The 21,830-nt window shown below is 50.2% G+C and overlaps 2 protein-coding genes across 7 annotated transcripts; both read left to right on the forward strand.

Annotated features, from left to right (window-relative positions):
* The first annotated feature begins 1,706 nt into the window (after positions 1–1,706).
* Positions 1,707–15,795, forward strand: LOC140687054 (testisin-like). Of its 5 annotated transcripts, none has more exons than XM_072942495.1 (7): positions 1,710–2,179; positions 2,290–2,319; positions 2,411–2,437; positions 2,643–2,808; positions 3,531–3,814; positions 11,198–11,352; positions 15,667–15,795. In XM_072942495.1, the coding sequence occupies exons 1-7, from the start codon at positions 2,113–2,115 to the stop codon at positions 15,691–15,693; spliced, it is 756 nt and encodes a 251-aa protein (XP_072798596.1). In that variant the 5' UTR covers positions 1,710–2,112; the 3' UTR covers positions 15,694–15,795. The 5 variants fall into 5 exon arrangements, with proteins under 5 accessions (XP_072798597.1, XP_072798596.1, XP_072798594.1 ...); XM_072942493.1 differs by lacking the exon at positions 15,667–15,795 and adding an exon at positions 11,707–12,097 and having other exon boundaries at positions 1,711–2,179; positions 3,624–3,814; XM_072942492.1 differs by lacking the exon at positions 15,667–15,795 and adding an exon at positions 11,707–12,097 and having other exon boundaries at positions 1,712–2,179.
* Positions 15,712–19,661, forward strand: PRSS33 (serine protease 33). 2 transcript variants are annotated; one of them, XM_015239109.3, is made up of 7 exons: positions 15,712–15,795; positions 16,964–17,072; positions 17,439–17,465; positions 17,595–17,757; positions 17,964–18,235; positions 18,464–18,633; positions 18,822–19,661. In XM_015239109.3, the coding sequence occupies exons 2-7, from the start codon at positions 17,027–17,029 to the stop codon at positions 18,978–18,980; spliced, it is 837 nt and encodes a 278-aa protein (XP_015094595.2). In that variant the 5' UTR covers positions 15,712–15,795; positions 16,964–17,026; the 3' UTR covers positions 18,981–19,661. The 2 variants fall into 2 exon arrangements, with proteins under 2 accessions (XP_015094595.2, XP_072798592.1); XM_072942491.1 differs by lacking the exon at positions 15,712–15,795 and adding an exon at positions 15,890–16,048.
* Positions 19,662–21,830: the final 2,169 nt, after the last annotated feature.

Raw genomic sequence — 21,830 nt, forward strand, 5'->3', positions numbered from 1 at the left:
AAGCATTTGGCACGATCCTCTTTTCCAAATGTGCTCATCGCATCCTGTGAGCATGTTTCTGCCTATGTTAGGAATGTACAGGGGGGAGGAGATGCGCCTTCCTCTTCTGACTCTCGTAAGCTAGGAGAACTCCCTGTGCTGGAGACAGGTACCTGGCCGACAGGTACGTGCCTTTCTAAGGATCTGCTAATGGGGATTCCGTAGCCTGGCCTGGTCTTCATCATTTCTCAACCTCTTGTTTTATTTTATGTAAAACCTTTTTTTATTATGGGAAATGGATAAGACAAGAACCAACCTTGAATATTGTTCCACATTTCTACATTTTTCTCTTATGGAATCTACCCCTTTTAAACGTTTGTTCTTTTTTTTTTTTTTTTTTTTTTTTTTTTGCAGGGGTTGGGAGGAATTAGGTTTATTTATTTATTTATTTTAGAGGAGGTACTGGGGATTGAATCCAGGACCTCATGCATGCATGAGCTTTACCACTTAAGCTATACCCTCCCCCTTGCTCCAAATTCTGACCAGGCTTCCCTATTTTATCAAGTGCGCCAATTCATTTTTTATCTATATCCATGTTATTATTCTGCCTTTTGGCTGAAATGTTTTACCTCAGCAATAGTTTGAATTTCCGAACACTTTCTTGTTCTCCAATTGGTCTTCCAAAGTATAGTCCTTTTTGTTTGTTTGTTTTTGTATTTTTTTTCTTGGTTCTCACTTTATAGTCTAATTCTTATTTAAAGCTTATAAACAGCTTTTATTTAATATTTATAAACAGGAAACCAGTTAGAAATTTCCTGGTGGTCTGCTGTTCCATGTATTATCTCAGTTTTCTCTGGAGTCAATTCAGTTTATTCAAACAGATCCTTCTGATGCATGTGCAGGTTTTCTGCAAACATTTCTTCATCCTTGGTTGTTGCAAAGTAAAAGGTTAAATGAACAGGCCTAGGATGTTCAAACCCTTCACAGAACAGGAAAGGACTGGTCCTTGACTGTCTCCTATGAAATAACCTCTGAGCCCTTGAAAAGTCCTGCCTGAAGACTGTCTTTGTAGATCTGGATTTTTGGGCCACTCCAGATAGTTAGTTGATGCTAATGATGTGATATATGGCAGGGTGTTGGGCCACACATATCAGCTGGACCTCTGGAGGGGCTGAGAACTAAGGTCAGTTACATAGGCACTCCATGCCTAGGCGATGAAATCTCCAAACTCCAGACACCAAGGCTCAGGTGAGCTTCCCTGATTGGCAGACCTTCATGAGTGTTGTCACACGTGGTTGCTGGAAAAATTAAGCACTGTCCCCCTGGCTCCCCTGGGAGAAAGCAGCTGGAAGCTTGCACCTGATCTCCCCCAGACTCTCCTCTGCACCTTTTACATTTCACTGATGTTATTCATTTGCTGTAAAGACACATAACCATGAACACAACAGCTTTTCTGAGTTCTGTGAATCCTAATGAATCATTGACTCTGAGGGTGCTCTTGTGGACCCCAGTTTGTTGTCTGTTCACGTCTATGACTAAGAGCCACCTTGGTGACTTTGGTACCCTGCAGCATTGCCTGCCAGGAAGGGAAGCTGCCTGTAGGCTCTATGGAGTTAGGTGGGGCTTGTTCCCCAGGCAGCAGGCAGACACAGAGGCTAAAAGTCCTCCAGATGGTCAAAATCAGGCCTGCCTTTATGATGTGGGTCCTATGAAGGATCATAACTTTTAACAGCAAGTGACACAGTGCTAAACCTCCAATCAGCACTCAGTGAGGACTTGTTAAACATTTGCTGTCATGGGAGTCCTGTCTGTGAGCCAGGTCCTTGGTCCTTCCTGAAGGAAGGAGTGGGTAGAAAAGAGGGCAGCAGAGAGGGTAGCCAGGACCCCAGCGTTACAGGGATTGTTTGGGTGCTCTGGTTCCTGATATGTAGCTAGGGGACCCAGCCCCAGCAGAAGCTCAAAGCTGGGGCATGTGAGGTCCCACGTTCCCCAACAGCCCTTGAACCAGACAGGTCAACCTGGGGTAAGGCGAGGGCCAGGGTTCCCGTGGCTCCCTCTCCCCCAGGGGGCGCCCCAGCCCGGCACCGGAGCAGGCGGAAGCAGAGGGGGCGCTAAGCGGCGAGAGAAGAGGCCATGGACGCGCGGGTCGGGGCGCTGCTGCTGGCGCAGCTGTTGGTGCAGATTGAAGTCGGGAGGCAGGGTGAGCTCAGGCGGGGGCTGCCGGCGCAACTAGGGGTGATGGGGGAGGACGGGGCGCGTGGAGACCGAAGGGAGCTCACCTTCTCTCTTACCCCCACTTTCCCCACCCAGCGTTGCAGGATGAGGAACTGCTGCTTCCAGGTAAGGCCTCCAGGAGGCGCGCTTCTCTGTTCAGGGCACCTGGACCGGAGCTTGAAGGGCGCCTCATCTTTTCCTCTCTCCCCCGCCTCAGGTTTCCAGAACTCGTCGTTGCTCACATGTAACTGATGGGCCCCTGGGGGAGGGGCGGGCACCTGCGGCCCACGTGGGGCGGGTCCCCGGCGTCCCTGTCTTCCTCTGCTGCGCGAGCCCAGGACACGCGGTTCCCCAGGGAGTCCGTTCCCTTCGCGCACCCCGGTGGCTGAGGGTGGGCAAGGTGGACCCGCCTTCTGCAGCTCAGCCCCGTGTCCGTCTGTCCATCCCAGGGCCTTGCGGCAAACAGAGCATCCAGCCACGGATAGTGGGCGGAAAGGACGCGGAGCTGGGGCGCTGGCCGTGGCAGGCCAGCCTGCGCGTCTGGGGCAGCCACCACTGCGGAGGGAGCCTGCTCAACCGCCGCTGGGTGCTCTCGGCCGCGCACTGCTTCCGAAAGTGAGTTTGGGGGCAGGCGGCCCGCTGACCCCGGGCTCTGGGTCTGCACCCGGGGATCTGCCCGCACATCGCACTGGATGCGGGCCGGGTGTGCTGGTGAGCCCCAGGCCGGGCTGCAGCCGATTACACCCACAAGGTCCCCGTTGGTGCTCCTGGAGGAAACCCTGTGCAGTTTCTTCCAGAATGTTCTTCCAGAACATTCCCATGCACATTTGTGCGTCTTGTTCTTTTCTTTCTGTCTTTCACTTCTCCCCGAATGGCGCCACCAGCCTCCACCTTCCTCATCCCACCTCCCAGTGGAGGTGAGCCCCGGGGTGGGAGGAGTGAGGGGAGGTGAGTCAGTGCTGGACACAGAGCCTGGCCTGTGGGGATGGTCACTATGGAAGCTGTTTAGAGTCCATCCTGCTGTGGTGCCTCCTTTCTGAGGAGGGCTGTGGGAGGTGCCAGGTGGTTGAGTACCTGGCCTGGTGAGCTGGCAGAAGAGGCACCCTCCTTCCCCCACTTCCAGCTCTCCCCCAAGTCCCCAGGTCATGGGACTTTGCTGGAGGCTCTCTGGGCCCTCACCATTTCTGCCCTGGACTCTGGTGGGTAGAAAGACCTGCTAATGGTCCAGGGGGAGCCCCGCAGCAGCCCTGGCCCTTTCCCTTCAGGGAGCAGCCCCAGGGCACTCAGGTGGCCCATGGTCCCTCTGAGGACCCCTGACTGCTCCCCACCCCCACCAGGGACCAGAATCCCTCGAAGTGGACGGTCCAGTTTGGTGTGCTGACTTCCAAGCCATCGTTATGGAACATATGGGCCTACTTCCATCGTTACAGGGTGCGGGATATTATTGTAAACCCTTACTTCAAGGTGTCTTCAGTCAACGACATTGCCCTGCTGAGGCTGGCCACCTCCGTCACCTATAATAAGCACATTCAGCCCATCTGTGTCCTGACCTCCTCCTCCGAGTTCAAGAACCGGAATGACTGCTGGGTGACTGGCTGGGGGTACATCAGAGAGAAGAAGAGTGAGGCTGGGGACAGACGGGTGGGGAAGGGGAACATTTTCCTTCATCCCTTGTCCCAGCCATACCAGCTGCAGCTACCCCCACCTTGCTGTGGGCACCTCTGCACCCCGTCTTCAGCCTTCTCCTCTCACCTGCTTTCCACTCATTCCCCCCTTAAAGAATAGGGCTGTCTGGACCCACACTCAGCACCCACACCCTTCTGGAGACGTGAGCCAGTAGCAGAGTTGAGAGGGAGGCCAGCTGACCCAGGCCTGCACCCCCAGCCTGCAGGGGTATGCGAGTTTGGGGGGTGGACCTGTCCAAAAGGCATCAGGCATCGTTTTTTAAATTGAGATATAACTCCCAAACCATAAAATTCATCCTTTTAAAGCATGCAATTTGGTGTTTTTTTTAAGAAGTAGGCTCACAGAGTAAGTAGTACAACCATTACCATTATCTAATTACAGAAGCTTTTCATCATTTCAAAATGAAATCCCATGCTTCCTAGCCATTACTCCCAACTCCCCGGTGTCCTAGGGTCGTAACCCCTGGCAACCACTAACCTACTCTCTGTCTCTATGGATTTACCTACTCTGGACACTTCATATAAATGCAACCATACAATATGCGGTCTTTGGTGCCTAGCTTCTCTCCCTCAGCACATCTTCCAGTTTCATTCCTGTTTTAGCATTTGTCTGTAGTTTGTTCCTTTTTGTTTTTAGGTTTAATTCCTGTAACATTAAATGAATCATTTTGAAGTATATAATTCAACGGCATTTAGTACATTCACAATGTATAACCATCAATTCTGTCAACTTCCAAAACATTCTCATCACTCACAGTAGAAATCCCATAACCAATAAGCAGTCACTTCCCATTACCCTCTCCCTCTAGCCCTTAACAGCCACCAAGCAGCTTTTTGTCTCTGTGGATACCTCTTCGGGATATTTCATGTAATGGAGTCGTACACTATGTCCCCTTTTGGGTTTGGCTTCTTGTCACTTAGCATAATGTTTTCAAGATTTATCCATGTTATAGTATGTATCAAAACTTTATTCCTTTTCATGGCTGGATAATAGTCCGTGGTGTGGTTGGACCACAGTTTGTTTCTCCATTTATCCATCGATGTCATTTGTGTTGTTTCTATTTTGGGTATTGTGAAAAGAGCTCCCACGAGCATTACTATCCACATTTTGGCTTGAATACCTCTTTTCAGTTCTTTTGTTTATATAGGAGGGCAATCCTGGATCACATGGTAATTCTATGTTTAACTTTTTGAGGAGCCGACAAACAATGTTCCACAGCAGCTGCTCCATTTTACATTCCTATCAACAACAAGGGTTACAATTTCTGTCTGTTCTCCTCAACATTTGCTATTTCCCAGTTTTTTTACTTTGGCCACCCTAGTGGGTGTGAAGTGGTATCTCGCTGTGGTTTTGATTTGCATTTCTCTAATGACTAGTGATGTTGAGCATCATTTCATGTGCTTGTTGGCCATTTGTACATCTTTCTTGGAGAAATGCCTATTTAAGTCCTTTACCCATTTTTATCTTGAGTCGTCTTTGTTGTTGAGTTGTAATAATTCTTTATATATTCTGGATACTAGACCCTTTTGAGATATATGATTTGCAAATATTTTCTTCTATTCTGTGGGCTTCTTCCTTCCTTCCTTCCTTCCTTTCCTTCTTTTCTTTCCTTTTCTTTCTCTCCTTCTTTCTCTCTTTCTCTCTTTCTCTCTTGCTCTCTCTCTTTCTCTCTCTCTCCCTTTCTCTCTCTCTTTCTCTCTCTTTCTTTCTTCCTTTCTTCTTCCTTCCTTCCTTTCTTTCTCTCTCTCTCTTCCTTTCTCTTTCTTCCTTCCTTCCTTCCTTCCTTCCTTCCTTCCTTTTTCACTGGATCTCACCCCATGGATTTAATTAGTCCAGGATGTGGCATGTACATTGGAGTATTTTAAAGCTTCCCAGGTGATTCTGATTTGTAGCTCAAAGTAAGACCAGCTGGTCTAAATGGGGTTCATGATGGGTAGAGAGCCAACTGATGCCATGAAGGAGATGATAATCTCCAGGAAAAGGACAAAGAGCTACAAGTTTCAAAGTTGAAATAAAGACCTAGCAGAAGTTCTGTGGAATAGGTAGGCTTTGGTGTCAAAAAGTTGTGCGTTTTGAATGCTCTTACTTAACTCTTCAGTTTCCTCTAAATAGAGATCATAGCTCCTTTCTCTCAAGGTTGCTCCACGTTGTCAGTCCCTGGGGAAGAGCACTTCAGATGCAGGACTGAGCCAAGGCTCATGGACCACATCTGTTTTCACTTTCATGAGAGTGTCTGTTGATGTACACAATATTTTAATTTTGATGAAGTTCAGATTATTTTTGTTGTTGCTGCTTTTGATGTCATATTTAAGAAACCATTACCAAATTCAAGGTCATGAAGATTTACCCTCATGTTTTCTTAAAGAGTTTTATGATTTTAGCTCTTATATGTATGTTTTTGATCCATCTTGAGTTGATCTTTGTTTATGGTGTGAGGTAGGGGTCCAACTTCATTTTGTACATTTGGATATATAGTTATCCCAACACCATTTGTTGAAGAGACTGTTATCTTCTCCATTGGATTGTCTTGGCACCCTTGTCAAAAATCAATTGCCCAAGGAAGAATGGGTTTATGTTCTAGAATCACAATTCTGTTCCATTGGTCTGTATGTTTATCCTTATGCCAGGAACTCATTTTTGATTCCTGTAGCTTCAAAGTGTGTTTTGAAATCGGGAAGTGTGGGTCCTCCAACTTTGTTCTACTTTTTCAAATACTGCTTTTTTATTTGGGATCTCTTGATATTCTGTAAAGATTTTAGTATCAGCTTGTCAATTTCTGCTAAAAAGGCTGTTGGAATTTAGATAGGGATGGCATTGACTGTAGATTGCTTGAGAGAGTATTGTCATCTAAATAATATTAAGTCTTCAATCCATAAACATGGAATATGCTTCCATTTATTTAGGTCTTCTTTAATTTCTTTCAGCAATATTTTGTAGTTTTCTGTGTACAGGTCTTTCATCTCCTAATTATATCTTTTTTTTAATTGAAGTATATTCAGTTGACAATGTTGTGTCAATTTTTGGTGTACAACATAATGTTTCAGTCATACATATACACACGTATATTCCTTGTTGTATTCTTTTTCATTATAGGTTATTCTTTTTTCCTATGTTCTTTTTCATTATATTAGTATTCCTATATTAATACTTTTTTATTATAGTTTATATAAGATATTGAATATAGTTCCCTGTGTTATACAGTAGAAACTTCTTGTTTATCTATTTTATATATACTAGTTATGATGAAAGAGTATTGGATTTTGTCAGATGCTTTTCCTGCACCAGTGAGGATGACCATGTGGTTTTCTTCCTTCATTCTGTTAATGTAGTATGTAGTAATGTTATATTAAATGATTTTCATATGTTGAACCCCCCTTGCACTCATCCAATAAACCTCACTCAGTCAGGGTGTAGAACTCTTTTAATGTGCTGCTGGATTCAATTTGCTAGTATTTTGTTGAGGATTTTTGCATATGTATTCATAAAGGATGTTGGACTGTAGTTTCATTTTTTGTGTGATGTCCTTGTCTGGGCTTTGATGTCACAGTGATGCCAGCCAGATGGAATGAGTTAGGAAGTATTCCTTCCTCTTCTGTTTTTGGAAAGAGTTCAAGAAGGATTGGTGGTACTTTCTTCTTATGTTTGATAGAATTCACCACTTAAAGCCATCTAGCCCAAGGCTTTTCTTCATTGGGAGATTTCTTATTACTGATTCAATCTCTCTACTTATGTGTCTGTTCAGATTTTCTGTTTCTACTTGAGTCTATTTTGGTATTTTATGTGTTTCTAGGAATTTGTCCATTTCCTCTAGGTTGTCTGATTTGTTGGCATATAATTGTTCATAGTACTCACTTATAGTCCTTAATTTTTCTATAAAGTTACTAATAATTTCCCCACTTTCCTTGTCAATTTTGTTGATCTTTCAAAGAGCCAGCTTTTGCTTTTGTTGATTTTCTCTATTATTTTTCTGTTCTCTAGTTTGATTTTTTCCCCATTCCTCTCTTTATTATTTCCTTCCTTACTCTACCTTTGGGGTTAGTTTGCTCTTCTTTTTTAGTTCCCTAAGTTAGATGACTGATTTGAGATTTTTCTTCTGTATTAACATAGGCATTTCCAGCTATAAATTTCCTTGTGAGGATTGCTTTTGCTGCATCCCATAAGTTTTAGAATGGTATGTTTTTATTTCCATTCATCTCAAAATACTTCCCAGTTTTCCTTGTGATTTCTTCTTTGATCCATTGGTTAAGAGTATGTTCTTTCATTTCCAAATATTTGTGAATTTTTCAGTTTTCCTTCTGTTACTGATTTCTAACATCAGTCCACTGTTTTCTATGATGTCAGTCTTGTCTAATTTATTGCAGCTTATTTTGTGGCCCGATATATCATCTACCTTGGAGAATGTCTCACATCCACTTGAGAGGAATGTGTATTCTGCTCTTGTTTAGGTGGATTGTTCTGTATATGTCTGTTAGGTCTAATTGATGTACAGTGTTGTTCAAGTCCTCTGTTTTCTTACTGATCTTCTCTCTGGTTGTTCTGTTATTAAAAGTGGGTTATTGAAGTCTCCAACTGTTATTGTAGAACTATTTCTCCCACCAGTTACATCAATTTTGCTTCATATATATTGGGGCTTGGTTGTTAGATTTGTAGATATTTATCATTATTATATCTTCTTGATGACTTGACACTGATCAATGTGTAATGTCCTTCTTTGACTCCTGTAACATATTTTGACTGAAAATCTATTTTGTCTGACATTTGTATAGCAAACTCAGCTCTTTTTTGGTTACTATTTGCATGGAATCCCTTTTTCCAACTTTACACTTTCAACCTATGTGTACCTTTGGATCTAAAATTATTGTCTTGTAGACAGCAGTAGTTGGATTCTTGTTTTTAATCCACTCTGCCAGTCTCTGCCTTTTAATTGGAGTGTTCAGTCCACTTGCATTAAAATTAATTACTGGTAAGGAAGGATTTACTGCTACCATCATTCCATTTTTTTCTGTATCTCGTCAATAGAAGACACAGATATATCTACAGCTCATATCATGTATCTATATACCTATGTCATATCTTTTTTGTTTCTTATTTCCTTGTTTTATGTTTAATTGATTTTTATTAGTGTACTGTATTGGTTTCCTTCTCATTTCCTGCTCTGTATATTTTTCAGTTATTTTCTCAGTCATTGCCTTGGAGATTACAGTTAGTAACTTAAACATATAACAATCCATTTTGAATTAATGCCAACTTAAGTTCAGTAGCATACAAAAATTCTGTTACTGTACAACTCTGTTCTCCTTTAAGTTGTTATTGTCACAATTTACATCTTTATATATTGTGTGACCATTAACAGAGATTTATAATTATTGTTTTATGCATTTGTCTGTTAAATCATATAGGGAAAAAAGTTATGAACCAAAACTGCAATAATACTGGCTTTTCCATTTACCTGTATGGTTACTTTTACCAGTATTCTTTATTTCTTCCTCTGGGTTTAAGTTACTGGCCACTGTCCTTTCATTTCGGCCTGAAGGAATCCCGCTTCCATTTCTTGTAGGGCAGGTCTACCAGTGATGAACCCTGTCAGCATTTCATTATCTGGGAATGTCTTAATCTCGCCTTCATTTTTTTGAAGGGTAGTTTTGCCTGATAGAGAATTCTTGATTGATTGTTTTATTCTTTTAGCACTTTACATGTCACACTGCCTCTTGGCCTCCAGGCTGTCTGAAAAGAAACTGGCTGTTCATCTTGTTAAAGATCCCTTATCCTTGACGTATAGCTTCCCTCTTGCTCTTTACAAGATCCTCCCTTTGTCTTTGCCTTTTGATATTTTTTAACACCTTTATTGTGGTATGGTTCCTGTACAGTAAGCTCACATATTTCGAATGTACAATTTGATGACTTCTGATAGATGTATACACCATTGAAACCACTACCGCAATCAAGATAGCTAACATTTCCATCACTCCCCAAGAGATGCAATTTTCGAATTCCCAATTTAGCCCTTCCCACCCCCTTTACCCTCTGGTCGCCATAAGTTTGTTCTGTGTGTCTAAGTCTGTTTCTGTTTTGTAGATAAGTTTATTTGTGTCAGTTTTGTTTTTGTTTTTGTTTTTGTTTTTAGATTCCACATATTAGTGATCTCACATGGTATTTTTCTTTCCCTTTCTGGCTTACTTTACTTAGAATGATGTTCTCCAGGTCCATCCATGTATACCACATTTTCTTTTTCCAGTCATCTGTTGATGGACATTTGGGTTGTTTGCATGTCTTGGCTATTATAAATAGTGCTGCTATGAACATTGGGGTGCATGTGTCTTTTTGAGTTATATTTTTCTCCAGATGTATGCCCAGGAGTGGGATTGCTAGATCATGTGGTAAGTCTATTTTTAGTTTTTTAAGGAAACTCCATACGTTCTCCATGGTGGCTGCACCAATTTACATTCCCACCAACAGTGTAGAAGGGTTCCTTTTTCTCCACACCCTCTCCAGCATTTATCATTTGTAGACTTTTTGATGATGGCCATTCTCACTGGTGGGGGGTGATAATCTCATTGTAGTTTTGATTTACATTTCTCTAACAGCTAGTGATGTTGAGCATCTTTTCATGTGCTTATTGACCATCTTTATGTGTTCTTTGGAGAGATGTCTATTTAGGTCTTCTGCCCATATTTTGATTGGGTTGCTTTTTTCTTGATATTAAGGTCTATGAGCTGTTTGTATTTTGGAAGTTAGTCCCTTTTCAGTCACATCATTTGCAAATATTTTCTCCCATTCTGTAGGTTGTCTTTTCATTTTGTTGATGGTATCCTTAGCTGTGCAAAAGCCCTTTGATATTTTGATGAAAATGTATATTGGTGTGGATCTCATTGTGTTTATCTTACTTGGAGTTTTCCAGCTTTTTGAGTAGGTAGATTCGTATCTTTCATTGAATTGGGAAATATCAGCCTGCAGCTATAGTATATTAATTATAAACAAGCTCAGCTGCACCAGCCCCTCCCCCAGTGTGTGTTTCAGCCAAGTTCTCTCCCCATTGGTTCAGTTAGGGCCTGTCATCTGCCTGCTACAGATGGGGAAACTGAGCCTCAGGGAGGAGCTATAACTGCCTGTCCATCCATTGGGTCCTTCTGTGATATCGTTCATCACCCATGATGTGCTGGGGACTGGCTTGAGCAGAGGAATCAAGGGCAGTGTCCCAGCCCCCAGGCACTGTGGATGCCCCAGGGACCCTTCTCCCCTTCATAACCCCCTTTCCCCAGATGGCAGAAGACAAGCTAAGGTTGTTGTCTTTCTCTCTCCCACCCTCAACCTCTGGCAGGTCTACCACATCCCCACAGTCTCCAGGAAGTACAGGTCTCTGTCATAAACAAATCAAGGTGTATGTATCTGTTCCATCAGCCTGATGTGCGCAGTGACGGCGAGGATGACATGATTTGTGCTGGCTCTGAGGATGGCAAAAGGGATGCCTGCAAAGTGAGTGCCCCTGCCCCAGGGAGGGCCTTACTGAAACCAGGTACCATATCTCCCAATCATGGGCCTGAGAGCCACCCCAATGACCCACCAATCCACCCTCAGAGTTTATTCCTAAAGAAAACAAGCTTCCAATTTTATATTCATTGTGCCTCCTTTGATCCTTATGTGAAATCCAGTGGATAGAGACTATTGCCCCACTTTGCAGGTGCAGAAACTGAGGTTTGTTTGCTGCCAGGGGGTAGAGTGGGATTTGCACCCAGTCTGCCCAGCTCCACAGCCCCTGCTGCTCTCCAGACTCTCCACTGGTCCCCTCCTAGCCCACCCCAGGTCTTGCTCACCCACACTGCTCCCCAGGGTGACTCAGGCGGACCCTTGGTCTGTGAAAAGAAGGACCTGTGGATTCAGATTGGAATTGTGAGCTGGGGAGTGGGCTGTGGTAGGCCCAACCGGCCTGGTGTCTACACCAACGTCAGTAATCACTTCAACTGGATCCAGATGGTGACAGCGCACAGCACACCCAGGCCACAGCCCTCTCAGTTGCTGCTGCCCCTTGCTCTGCTCTGGGCTCCCCGACTCCTGTAGCTGGCCTGTGCACACCTGAACCCGTGCAGGTGCAGTAGTTACTGCAGCGCTGGGTACATTCAACCAGGACTAGGGGCACCCTTGTGGCAGGACTGCCTGCTGGACGAGGCTCTGGTCCCCTTCTGTCTCCTTTGTAATAAACACATGTGCGTGTTCAAGTCGATGCCTTGCAGAACTTTCTGTGGGCCTGGCTGGCTTCCTGGCCACCCTCATGGTCACCCAGGTCCCGTCCACCCCAAGATCACTCCTTAACTCCTAAGTCATTGTCCACCCATCTGCACTGTATAGGTCTGGGTTGCAAACAACAGAACCCTCTCAGGTTAGTTCAATCAGAAAGATCATTTATGGAAGGACAGTAGCAGCACCAGGGTCTCTGGGGGCTAGGGAGGCTGGAGTGGGGGTGCTGTGAGGAAACACCCCAGCACTCCTAGCGCTCCTTCCCTGTTCCCCATCACACAGATGCAGACGCTCCTGGTCTTGCCACGGTCCCCCAAAGGCTGACCTGGGACCAGGCGAGGGTGCAGGTAGTTTATTTGGGAGGTGATGCCAAGAAGCCCGAGGGAAGAGTGGGCAAACCGAGGCAAGGAGGGACGAAACCAGTGAGACCCAGATATGGAGGTTACCCTTGTGGGTACCTGAGGTGCAGTCTGGCTGGGGGCCCCTGAGAAACCGCGGGAACGCGCCTCAGCATCGCCCGAGGAGGACAAGGACCTAGGCGAGGCCGCGTCTCTCCTGACTTCCTGAGGTTGAGGGTTGTCCTGGGGGAATGGGGGCTCCAAGCTCCACAAGGTTGCCTGGGTGGATGGGCAGCATCCAGAGTGTCCGTCCCCTCTTCCAAGTTGGGGTCCCAGAACCCAGCCTCAGCACAGCCAAGGGGCCAGGCCTGCGGGGCTGACTCGGGCACCTCGGAACTATCCAGGCAGCTCTGCGTTTTCACCAGATCCACGAGCGCTGTGAGTGCAGGAAGGCGTGAGGGGCTCTGTTGGGTCTAGATCTGCCCTCGCTCCCCGCCCCACTGTGGAGAGGTTGGGAGGGAGTCTTGGGAGTGGTGCCCCCCTCACCTCTGCGCCTCCCAACCCCAAGAGCAGCCCAGGCTGCCAGACACCCTGCTTGGACTTCATACCCCTGGGCAGCCCTGTGAGGCTGGAGCTTCCCTTCCCCCTAGTCATAGTGAGGAAACTGAGGCTCAGGGAGGTGACAGGGTCACTCAAATCACCCAGCTCACAAGGGCCTATGTCCACCTCTTACAGCACGTGGACCTGTCCAGGTCTGACTCGGAGGAGCCAGCAGATCCCTGGGGGGTGGGGTCTCCCCAGTATCCTGTGGGACTTGCCTGCTTTGAGATTTCCACTTGCCCTCCCCAGCAGCCAAAACCTGAAGGTGGCCCTGCTCACCTCCCCCAGAGGCTCTCCGAGTTGACCCCAAGCAGAGCACTTACTGCCCTGGTGTCCCCTATGTTACTGGAGGACAGTGCTATTTAATGCCTATTAAGCGCTTGGCTCCAGACCAGCCACCCTGTGACACTGGCCCTACAGGGCTACCTGGCAGGATTGTCACTGCTCCTTCTCCAGCAGCAGGCAGAGTAGCCTCTGGTGGCCCAGTGCTTGTGTGGCATACTCATCCACAGGAACGTCTTTGAGCTCGCCCTGGCAGATGTCCCCCACAGGGTCTTGCAGGGCCACCTATCCAGAGGCTCAGGAGGACCCCCATCAGGTGCTGCAGCACACCCCCTACCCTGGTGGCCTGGCTCACCCCCACACCTTTGTCCCTCAGGCTGCTTTGGATGACCCCTAGTGGGTCAGTGGGTCAGCGTGGTTTGGGTTCAAGCTGTGGCTGTCCCAAAGGGCCCAGGATCTGCTGTGACACCAGCGAGCACACCAGCCGCATCCTGGAAAAGCTGCTGCTGCCTGCTCTCCCCAGGACACCCCCTCCTACCTCCTCCTGCTGCCAGGTCTACAGGGTGCCCTTGGTTGTCTGAGATGAGTCCTATGCTGTAGACAGTGGGCTGGGCACTGCCAAACTGATACACACTCAGGCAAGGTGGCCAGCTAAGAGGGGGTGGGTGTATGTCCTTTCCACCTTTGTTGAACTATTATTTTGTTCTTTTGTTTTCAGTCTTGGCATTTAAACCCTTTGGTCATAAGCAACAGAATCCCCTAGAGCTAGTGTGAGTGAAGGGAAGTTGCTTTAGAAGGATAAAGGGCAGCCCACAGAGGCAAGGATGACTAGAAGGAGGAGCTCCAACTCCACAGGACACTCTTTCTCAGCCTGGAAGCTTCCAGGCTCTCGGGCCAGCTGAGAGTCCTCATCTGTGGACAGCTATGCCTGCCCCCTGCCTGGGCCCTGAGAGGTTTTCTCTCCCCCTCCAGGGTAAAAAAAAAAAAAAATCCCAGGGAAGAATTCTGATTGGCTGGTTTGGAGTGACGTGTCACCTCTTGACCAATCACTGTGACCTGGGGGACATGGTGGGTTGACGGCCCCAGTTTGGTCCAATTGCCTACCTCTGGGAGTAGGGGCAGATCTGGCACCAGAGAAAAGGTGGGGCTGACTCAGCTGTGGCCCCAAGAAGGGTGGTTGTGAGAAGGGCAAGTAGATGACATTTGCCCAGGAGCCATTTCTGCAGTGTGACTCAAGGGTGAGGCTAAACGGTATGGGGGCTCAGCAGGGGTCTGTGCCTCAGTTTCTCATTCTGAGACAGGGGCATGGTTTTTGGTGAACCCCTGGAAAGGTGTTCCTTTCTTAGTCCCCTCAGGTTTGACTGTCCATTATTCAGCCAGTTCCAGATCCTCCCACCCTAAGCCAATTTCTCAGTGGCAATTTATTTCCTCATCCATGCCCCCAAGTGTCCTGAAGCCTTCCTGCCTCACCCAAATCCCAGCAGGTAGAGACCCAGCTCCCCTGCTGAACAGCGCATCTAGCCTTCCAGCGAACTCCCCTCTCAATGTTCGGTCCATGTCCCGAGAGATGGCTGTGTTCCCAGGGTCCCTTGTCGCTCCCATTCCCACCAGCCTCTCCAGCTGCCTCCAACTGTGCACCAAAGGGAACACCACCAACCTGGCTCCACTCCTGCCAAGCCCTCTAATGGAAGCTGAATGCAGGAAACAAAAGCTCAGAAGCTTCGGGAAGGATGAGAGGGTGCTTTTATTCCTGTAGCCCTTCTGTAGCAGTCACAGTAGCCAGGCACGAGTCCAAGCTCTGCATAGGTGAACCCAGTTAATCTTCACCATTAGCCAGGAGGTGGGTTTTACAGAAGAGGAAAATCCCCCAAGGTCTCAGAGCTGGAGGAAGGGTGGCCGCAACCCGGCTCCAGAGACCGAGCATGGACAGTAGAGGTCACACTGCAGAAATGGCTCCTGAGGCTGCCTTCCCTCACTACGTGTGGAGGGGCTGCGGCTGGCTCGCCACTATGTCCCCTCATCAGTAACCTTCACCCTCACCCCCAGCCTGATGCCCTGCTGGCCCCTTTCAGCCACTCCCAAATACTCAGTGCCCACTCTCTGCTGGGCACTCTTCTGGCCACTGAGGACCACTAGAGACTGAATCTGTGTCTTCTCCAAAATTCATATGTTGAAGCCTTAACCACCCGCCTCCCCAGTTTGACTGTTTTTGGAGATAAGCCATTCGTGGAGGTAATTAAGGTTACATGAAGTCATAAGGGTGGGCTCTGATCTACTAGGATTAGTGTCCTTCTAAGAGGAGACACCAGCCAGCCCCCCTCTACTCCCCACCCAGGGCAGACACAAACAGGAGGCCATGTGATCACACAGTGAGATGAAAGCCACCTACAAGCCAAGAGGAGAGGCCTCAGAATGAAACCCATCTTGCCAGGACCCTGTCCTTGGACTTCCAGCCTCCAGACCTGTGAGAAATCAACTGTGTTGAAGCCACCCAGTCTGCGGTATTCTGTTCTGGCTGTCTGAGCTAAGACATCGACAGAGACCCAGTCCCCAGACAGATGCAGATCAAACTGCCTCTATCCCCTGTCAATTCACATGGTGACATGGCTGAGGAGGAAGTGTGGTGGGCAGGAAGGACCCCCAGGAGGAGGAACCAAGTGGAAGGCTGCTCGAGGAGTATCAACTTGATAGAAGGAGGTTCCAGAACTTTCCAGGAGGTGGGCACAGTCCAGACCCTGACCACCACTGAGCCCTGTCCCTAGCATTTCCCCACCTCAACAGAGACTGGCAGTCTTGCTGTCTGGACACCCCAAACTGAAGAGCAGACTGTTTCCCAAGGTCAAGTCTGCTCCCACCTCTGGTCAAGTGAGGAGAGAGGCCAGCTTTGAACAAGCCATTCATTCCTGCTCCCAAACTCTGCAGACCCAGGCCAGGAGGAGCTATGCATGGCCAGGGATGGGAGACTGGGCTCCTGGACAGAACAATAGAAGCCCAGAGCCAGGACTGGTTTTGGAGATGAGCTGCCAAGGTTCCTCCCGAGCTTCCTGGCCTGACCACGACAACCCCCAACCTCCACCCCTGCCTTTGCCAGGCTGGGCCCAGGCTCCTGCCCCCAGTTCTCAGCACTGTGGCCCAAGCCAAGCTTCCTTGGAGAAACCCAGGTGTCCCTTTCCTGCCACCTCAAAATCACTGTTCAAAGCATCTTTGTTCCAGGCTGGGACTGCTGAAGCCGCAGCCCCGCCCTGACCTCCTTAATTATCCCCTGGCCAGGCCCCCACCCACCCCTGGCTCTTTAAGCCCCCAGGTCCTCCCCCAGGGCAGTCAGCAGGGAGGACACCAGCTGCGGAGGGTGAGAGTAGAGTTAGGGGCTGCCAGGGGGTCAGGAGCAGCTGTCAGGTGGTGGAAATACGTGGTGGGGGAGGGGCTGGGCACCAGGGCTTGTATGGCACCAATGGTGCCCAAATCAAGCAGCATTTAGGGGGCAGGGGTGATCTTTCGGGGCAGTCTGGGCAGAGGGCAGAGCTGGGCCACAGGGACAGGTCTGGGACCAACCAGGGGTTAAAGGGTCTGGGGTCTGGTAGGGGTTGGGGGCTAGTGACCTAGGCTAGGACTCTCCTCTCCACTCTCTGCAGGCTTCAACCAGAGGGCAAGCCCCAGGCAGTACCACCCCTACCTGGCGCAGCCCTGAAGACAGAATGAGGCGAGCTTCCTACTTCCAGGTCCTACTCCTACTGCTCCAGGGTGAGTGGTGGGCAGGGGCGAGGGGTGCTGACCACAGGAACTTTGGTTTGCATCTGTCCCATCTTTCCTGGTTCCCCTAGAGCACTCTAAGGTGTCCTACTCCTGGATCCAAGTGTTCAAGTTCTATCACTGACCTTGGGCTCTCCAAATCCGGATGTGCTCATCTGTGTAATGGGTGTAAGTCCTCAACTCACAGTACTCTGCGGAGGGTTTAACCGGGTAACTGACTGCACAAAAGCCTGGCATCGGGTCAGTGGAACATATATAGGGTTCCACCCTCCTTCCTAATCTCTGACCTCCCTCCTGCTCACCTCGTTATCTGACACCAAACCCTTAATCCCGTCCCTTTCCTGCTTCCTCCTCCAGGAACTGCTGGGACACTGGCGTCTGCAGGTAAGGAAGCCTCAGAGTGCCCTGGTGCCAACCCCCCCTTAACCTTGGTCCTGTGTCTCCCCGCCCCCACCCGCCTTCCAGACTCCCACTCCTCTACCCACCCTCGGCGTCCCCCATGTCCTCTCCCAGCCTGCGGGCAGCCTCGTGTTTCAAGTCGAATCGTGGGGGGCCGAGACGCCCGAGACGGAGAGTGGCCTTGGCAGGCGAGCATCCAGCACCGCGGCGCACACGTGTGCGGGGGCTCGCTCATAGCCCCCCAGTGGGTGCTGACGGCGGCACACTGCTTCCCGAGGTTAGTAGGCCGACCAGGCTCGGACGAGGGGCACTCCCCTACTCTCTGAGGGCTCAGCGTAGAGGGTTGGGGGAGCCAGGCCCAGGGAAAGCGGGGCACCACTTGGTGGAGGCGTGGTCCCCAGGCTCTGAGTGAGTCGGAGGCGGAGACTGAGGCCCTCCTCGGGATGGAGGAGGGGCGGCTGTACCTCCGCTCTTGTCCCGCAGGAGGGCGCTGCCGTCGCAGTACCGCGTGCGCCTTGGGGAGCTGCACCTGGGTCCCGCCTCACCCCGCGCTCTCTTGGCGCCTGTGCGGAGGGTGCTGCTGCCCCCGGACTACTCGGAGGACGGGGCTCGGGGCGACCTGGCGCTGCTGCAGCTGCGCCGCCCAGTGCCCTTGAGCGCCCGAGTCCAGCCCGTCTGCCTGCCGGAGCCTGGGACTCGGACACCACCTGGCACACCATGCTGGGTCACTGGCTGGGGCAGCCTCCACCCGGGAGGTGAGCAAGAAGGCGGGGCACGGGGGCTTCAGGGGAGGGACAGGCGATCTCTCTTCATCTCTCTGACCAGGAATCCCAACTCCCTCACTGCCCCAATCCAGGACCCAGCACGACCTCCAGGGACCCAAATGTCCTCCCAGTCAGCCCAGGGAGTCCTGGCCTGGCCGGTCAGACTCTGGTTTCCGCCTCACCCTTTCCCAGCTCTTTGAAGTCTGCTTTCTTCTCCAGTGCCACTCCCAGGGTGGCGACCTCTGCAGGGAGTAAGGGTGCCACTCCTGGATGCTCACACCTGTGACCGCCTATACCACAAGGGCACCAACGTGCCCCGTGGCGAGCACATAGTGCTGCCAGGGAGTCTGTGTGCTGGCTACGTCGAGGGCCATAAGGATGCCTGCCAGGTGCGAGAAGCTGCCAGGAACCTTTAGAGTTCGTGCTCCTTGTAGCCAGCACCCTGCCTCCCTAGAACCACTTTCAGGCTCAGTGTCCTGGACCCCAACCCCAAGGCACCACCTGAGGGACTGAAGCCCTGGGACTGTTATTCAAAGTCCCTGGAGGGCTGGGACCTAAACTCTACTTCCTCCCACAGGGTGATTCTGGAGGACCCCTGACCTGCGTGAAGTCTGGGCGCTGGGTCCTGGTGGGTGTGGTGAGCTGGGGCAAGGGCTGTGCCCTGCCCAACCGTCCAGGTGTCTATACCAATGTGGCCACTTACAGCCCCTGGATTCAGGCTCGCCTCAGCCTCTGATGCAGTGATACTGGCCTGAAACCAGACACTGGGGGTCCCTCAGCTGCCTGGTCCCTCTGGGGATCTGCACATCCCCTTCCTCATCCCTGGCCCTTCTGACTTCAGGCTCAGAGGCTTGATAAAGCTAAAAGGCCATCCACCCATCCATCCCCCACCTCCTCCTTGGGGTGCACCAAACTGGAGCTGTCAACCCTCCTCCAAGAGCCTCCCGTATGTCCGGGAGTCTCACACTCCCTTCCTCTACTTCCTGCTCATATTTACTCTTCTCAGCTCTGACCAGGGTACCCAAAGACTGGCAAGTGAGTTGGTACTTGGTCTGGTCTGTGTGCCCCTCTTTTCTGGAGGAAGTCAGGGGGATTCACATGGGAGAGGGATTCATCACCAAGGAGATGATTCTCCATTACTAGCTCTGAAGATGGTGGGGTCATGTGGCAGGGAGCTGAGGACAGCCCTCAGCTGACTGCCAGCAGGGAAAGGGAGCCCTTAGCGCCACAGCTGCAAGGAACCAAACCCAGCCAATCACCTGAACAAGCTTGGAGGTGAACTCTTCCCCTGGCCTCCAGATAAGAGTCCTGACAGGCTAAGGCTTTGATTTCAGCCTGGTGACACCCTAAGCAGAGAACCCAGCGGAGCCCACCCACAGAGTTGTGATTTAATAAATTTGTGTTATGTAAGCTGCTATACTGGTAGTCATCTGTTAGAGAGCAATAGAAAATGCGTATTTTGCCCTGCTGTAGTGGAGGTGCCCTGGGAGGTAGGTGGCTGGCCACCAGGCCTGGCCGTCCCGTGTACTCTAAGAGGCTCAGGAGTCTGGGCACCTGGCATCATGCCTTCTGCCCAGAGGATCCAGAAGCCCCTCAGGTAGGCCTGGCCATAGCTTCTGCTATCCTTGTGTTTTCCGTCACTACCCAACCCATGCCCTAGAGAGTCTGGGGCTACGTCCTAGCCTTGGCCAGGCCCCTAGGCCCAGAACCCCTCTTTCCCCAGCTGCATCTGGAGACCAGTCTAGGCCCTTTGCAGTTCCCTGACCACCCTCATGTGCCTGGGAGCTGGTGTCATATCCCCTCTCTGCCACCCTCTCATCCCCAGACCAAGGAACAGCCATGCTATAGACAGAGCTCAGTTTCTAGAAGAGCAGAAGGAACAAGAACCTGAACGAAAGCTGGAAATTCCAAAGCCTTACCTTGGAGCTGACAGGGGCCGCGGGGGAGGGGGAACAGGAGAGGCCGTCATCAAAGGCACAACCTGGCTGGACAAGACCACGTGCAGCTGCCCACCAACACAGGCCTCGGTGTCCTCTCCCACCCTTTCTCCCAGGGAAGAAAGTGGCTGTACCAGGTGGTGGCTGCCGACCAGGCCAGGCTGGGAGGCTGGGACTATGGATGGGCATTGAGGGGGCTCCAGGCTGCTGTCTCTCCCAGGCTGAGGGTGGGCATCTATCTGGGGTAGTAGAGCTTGGCTGCCCCTTGGCAGGCGGGGGGTTATCGGGCATCAGGGTACCCGGAACGGGGTGTGGCTGTGGCTGTGGGCATATCTGCTGCAGGACCCTGGTAGCCCCTGCTGGGTGATGCTGGCTGTCCTCCCATCCCTCCCTCAGCTTGGGGCCCGCTGAGAGACCTCCCTCAAGACACCTCCCAAGGCACTGAGACCAGAACAAGCCAGGAGCTGAGAGCCAGGTTGCCTCATCCTTGAACCTACCATGATTAGAGGAATGGGTTCCCATTTAGAGCCCAGTGTTTCTGAAACATAACCTGGAAGCTAAGCAGGGGCGTCCTAGAAGCAGAGGGGCAGGGACTGCCCATGGAAAGGAATGAGAAGAAATCAGCTACTTCTCGTCAAGCCCTCCCCAGACAGCATTCGGAGGCCTCTACTGCACCAGCTCACAGGATTTTCACTTGATACTCTGTGAGGTGGGCTTTCCCCATTGGTCAGATGAGAAAACTGAGGCCCAAAGTCACACAGCTGGTAGATGGGTAGACTGGGATTCGAACCCAGGTGGTCTAATTCTGGAGGCAGCTGGTAGCGGTAGAGAGGGAATTACCCCCCGCCCCCTTGTTCTCTCCATTTCTTCCCGCCTTAGCAGTGCGGCCTCCAGGCCCCCCTCCTATCGGCCCATTCGTGGTGTGGCAGCCTCATGGGGTCAGACAAGTCGCAGCTGTCCTCTGCCCAGCAGGCTCAGTGGCATGGCACCCTGTGCTGCTGCATCCTGCCTGTTAGCAAGGTCAGTGGTGGGGCTGGGAGGTGGGAGGAGTGTCCTGGGTCTGCATCAGTGGCATCCTGTCCCTGGCCTTAGGACAGCTGCCTGATCTGCCACAAGGGAGCCCCTGGGGCGGAAAGGGTAGTCCTTGAGGACACTGGGCTTCTATCCAAGCAGGCATTTTCTAACTGCTCACCTGCTCCAGTTGCTAGTGCTGCAACCAGATGGCCCAGCCTCTCCCAGGAGTACTGACAAGGCCTCAGTTTCCCCATCTATAATCTGAACTGGTAACACCTACCCCATCATGGCTGTAGGGAGAGTGGAGATGACTCAGTGCTGCCCACAGAGCATGTATGCTTCGCCAGGCACAGGTGGGCTTTCAGTTAATCTCCGAACGCCCATGAAGTGGTCTCATTTCCCATTTCATGAATGAAGAGACAAGCCTAGAGAGGCTAGGTAACTTGCCCTAAGACCCACAGCAGGTAAGAGGTGGAACCGGATTTGAATCTGGGTGACTGACTCCAGTTCCACACTGAGTTATGTCACTTCCCTGATGGAAATGAAAGTAGTTGTAAAATACTACAAATGAGAGGTACACTAGTGACTAGTGGTCATTGATTATTACTCTTTATTCTTCAGTGCTTTTAGTAGAC

Source organism: Vicugna pacos, chromosome 18 (genome assembly GCF_048564905.1).
Source record: "Vicugna pacos chromosome 18, VicPac4, whole genome shotgun sequence".
In the NCBI taxonomy this organism is placed as follows: Eukaryota; Metazoa; Chordata; class Mammalia; order Artiodactyla; family Camelidae; genus Vicugna; species Vicugna pacos.

What these genes read in the sequence shown, in the direction of transcription:
- LOC140687054 (XM_072942492.1), top strand. Translation starts at nt 2,113, where the DNA reads ATGGACGCGCGGGTCGGGGCGCTGCTGCTGGCGCAGCTGTTGGTGCAG. An exon ending in TGAGGAACTGCTGCTTCCAG is followed by an intron (nt 2,320 to 2,410) that starts GTAAGGCCTCCA and finishes CCCCCGCCTCAG; the next exon opens with GTTTCCAGAACTCGTCGTTG. An exon ending in GCAAAAGGGATGCCTGCAAA is followed by an intron (nt 11,353 to 11,706) that starts GTGAGTGCCCCT and finishes ACTGCTCCCCAG; the next exon opens with GGTGACTCAGGCGGACCCTT.
- PRSS33 (XM_072942491.1), top strand. Translation starts at nt 15,890, where the DNA reads ATGCAGATCAAACTGCCTCTATCCCCTGTCAATTCACATGGTGACATG. An exon ending in CCTACTCCTACTGCTCCAGG is followed by an intron (nt 17,073 to 17,438) that starts GTGAGTGGTGGG and finishes TTCCTCCTCCAG; the next exon opens with GAACTGCTGGGACACTGGCG. An exon ending in GCGGCACACTGCTTCCCGAG is followed by an intron (nt 17,758 to 17,963) that starts GTTAGTAGGCCG and finishes CTTGTCCCGCAG; the next exon opens with GAGGGCGCTGCCGTCGCAGT.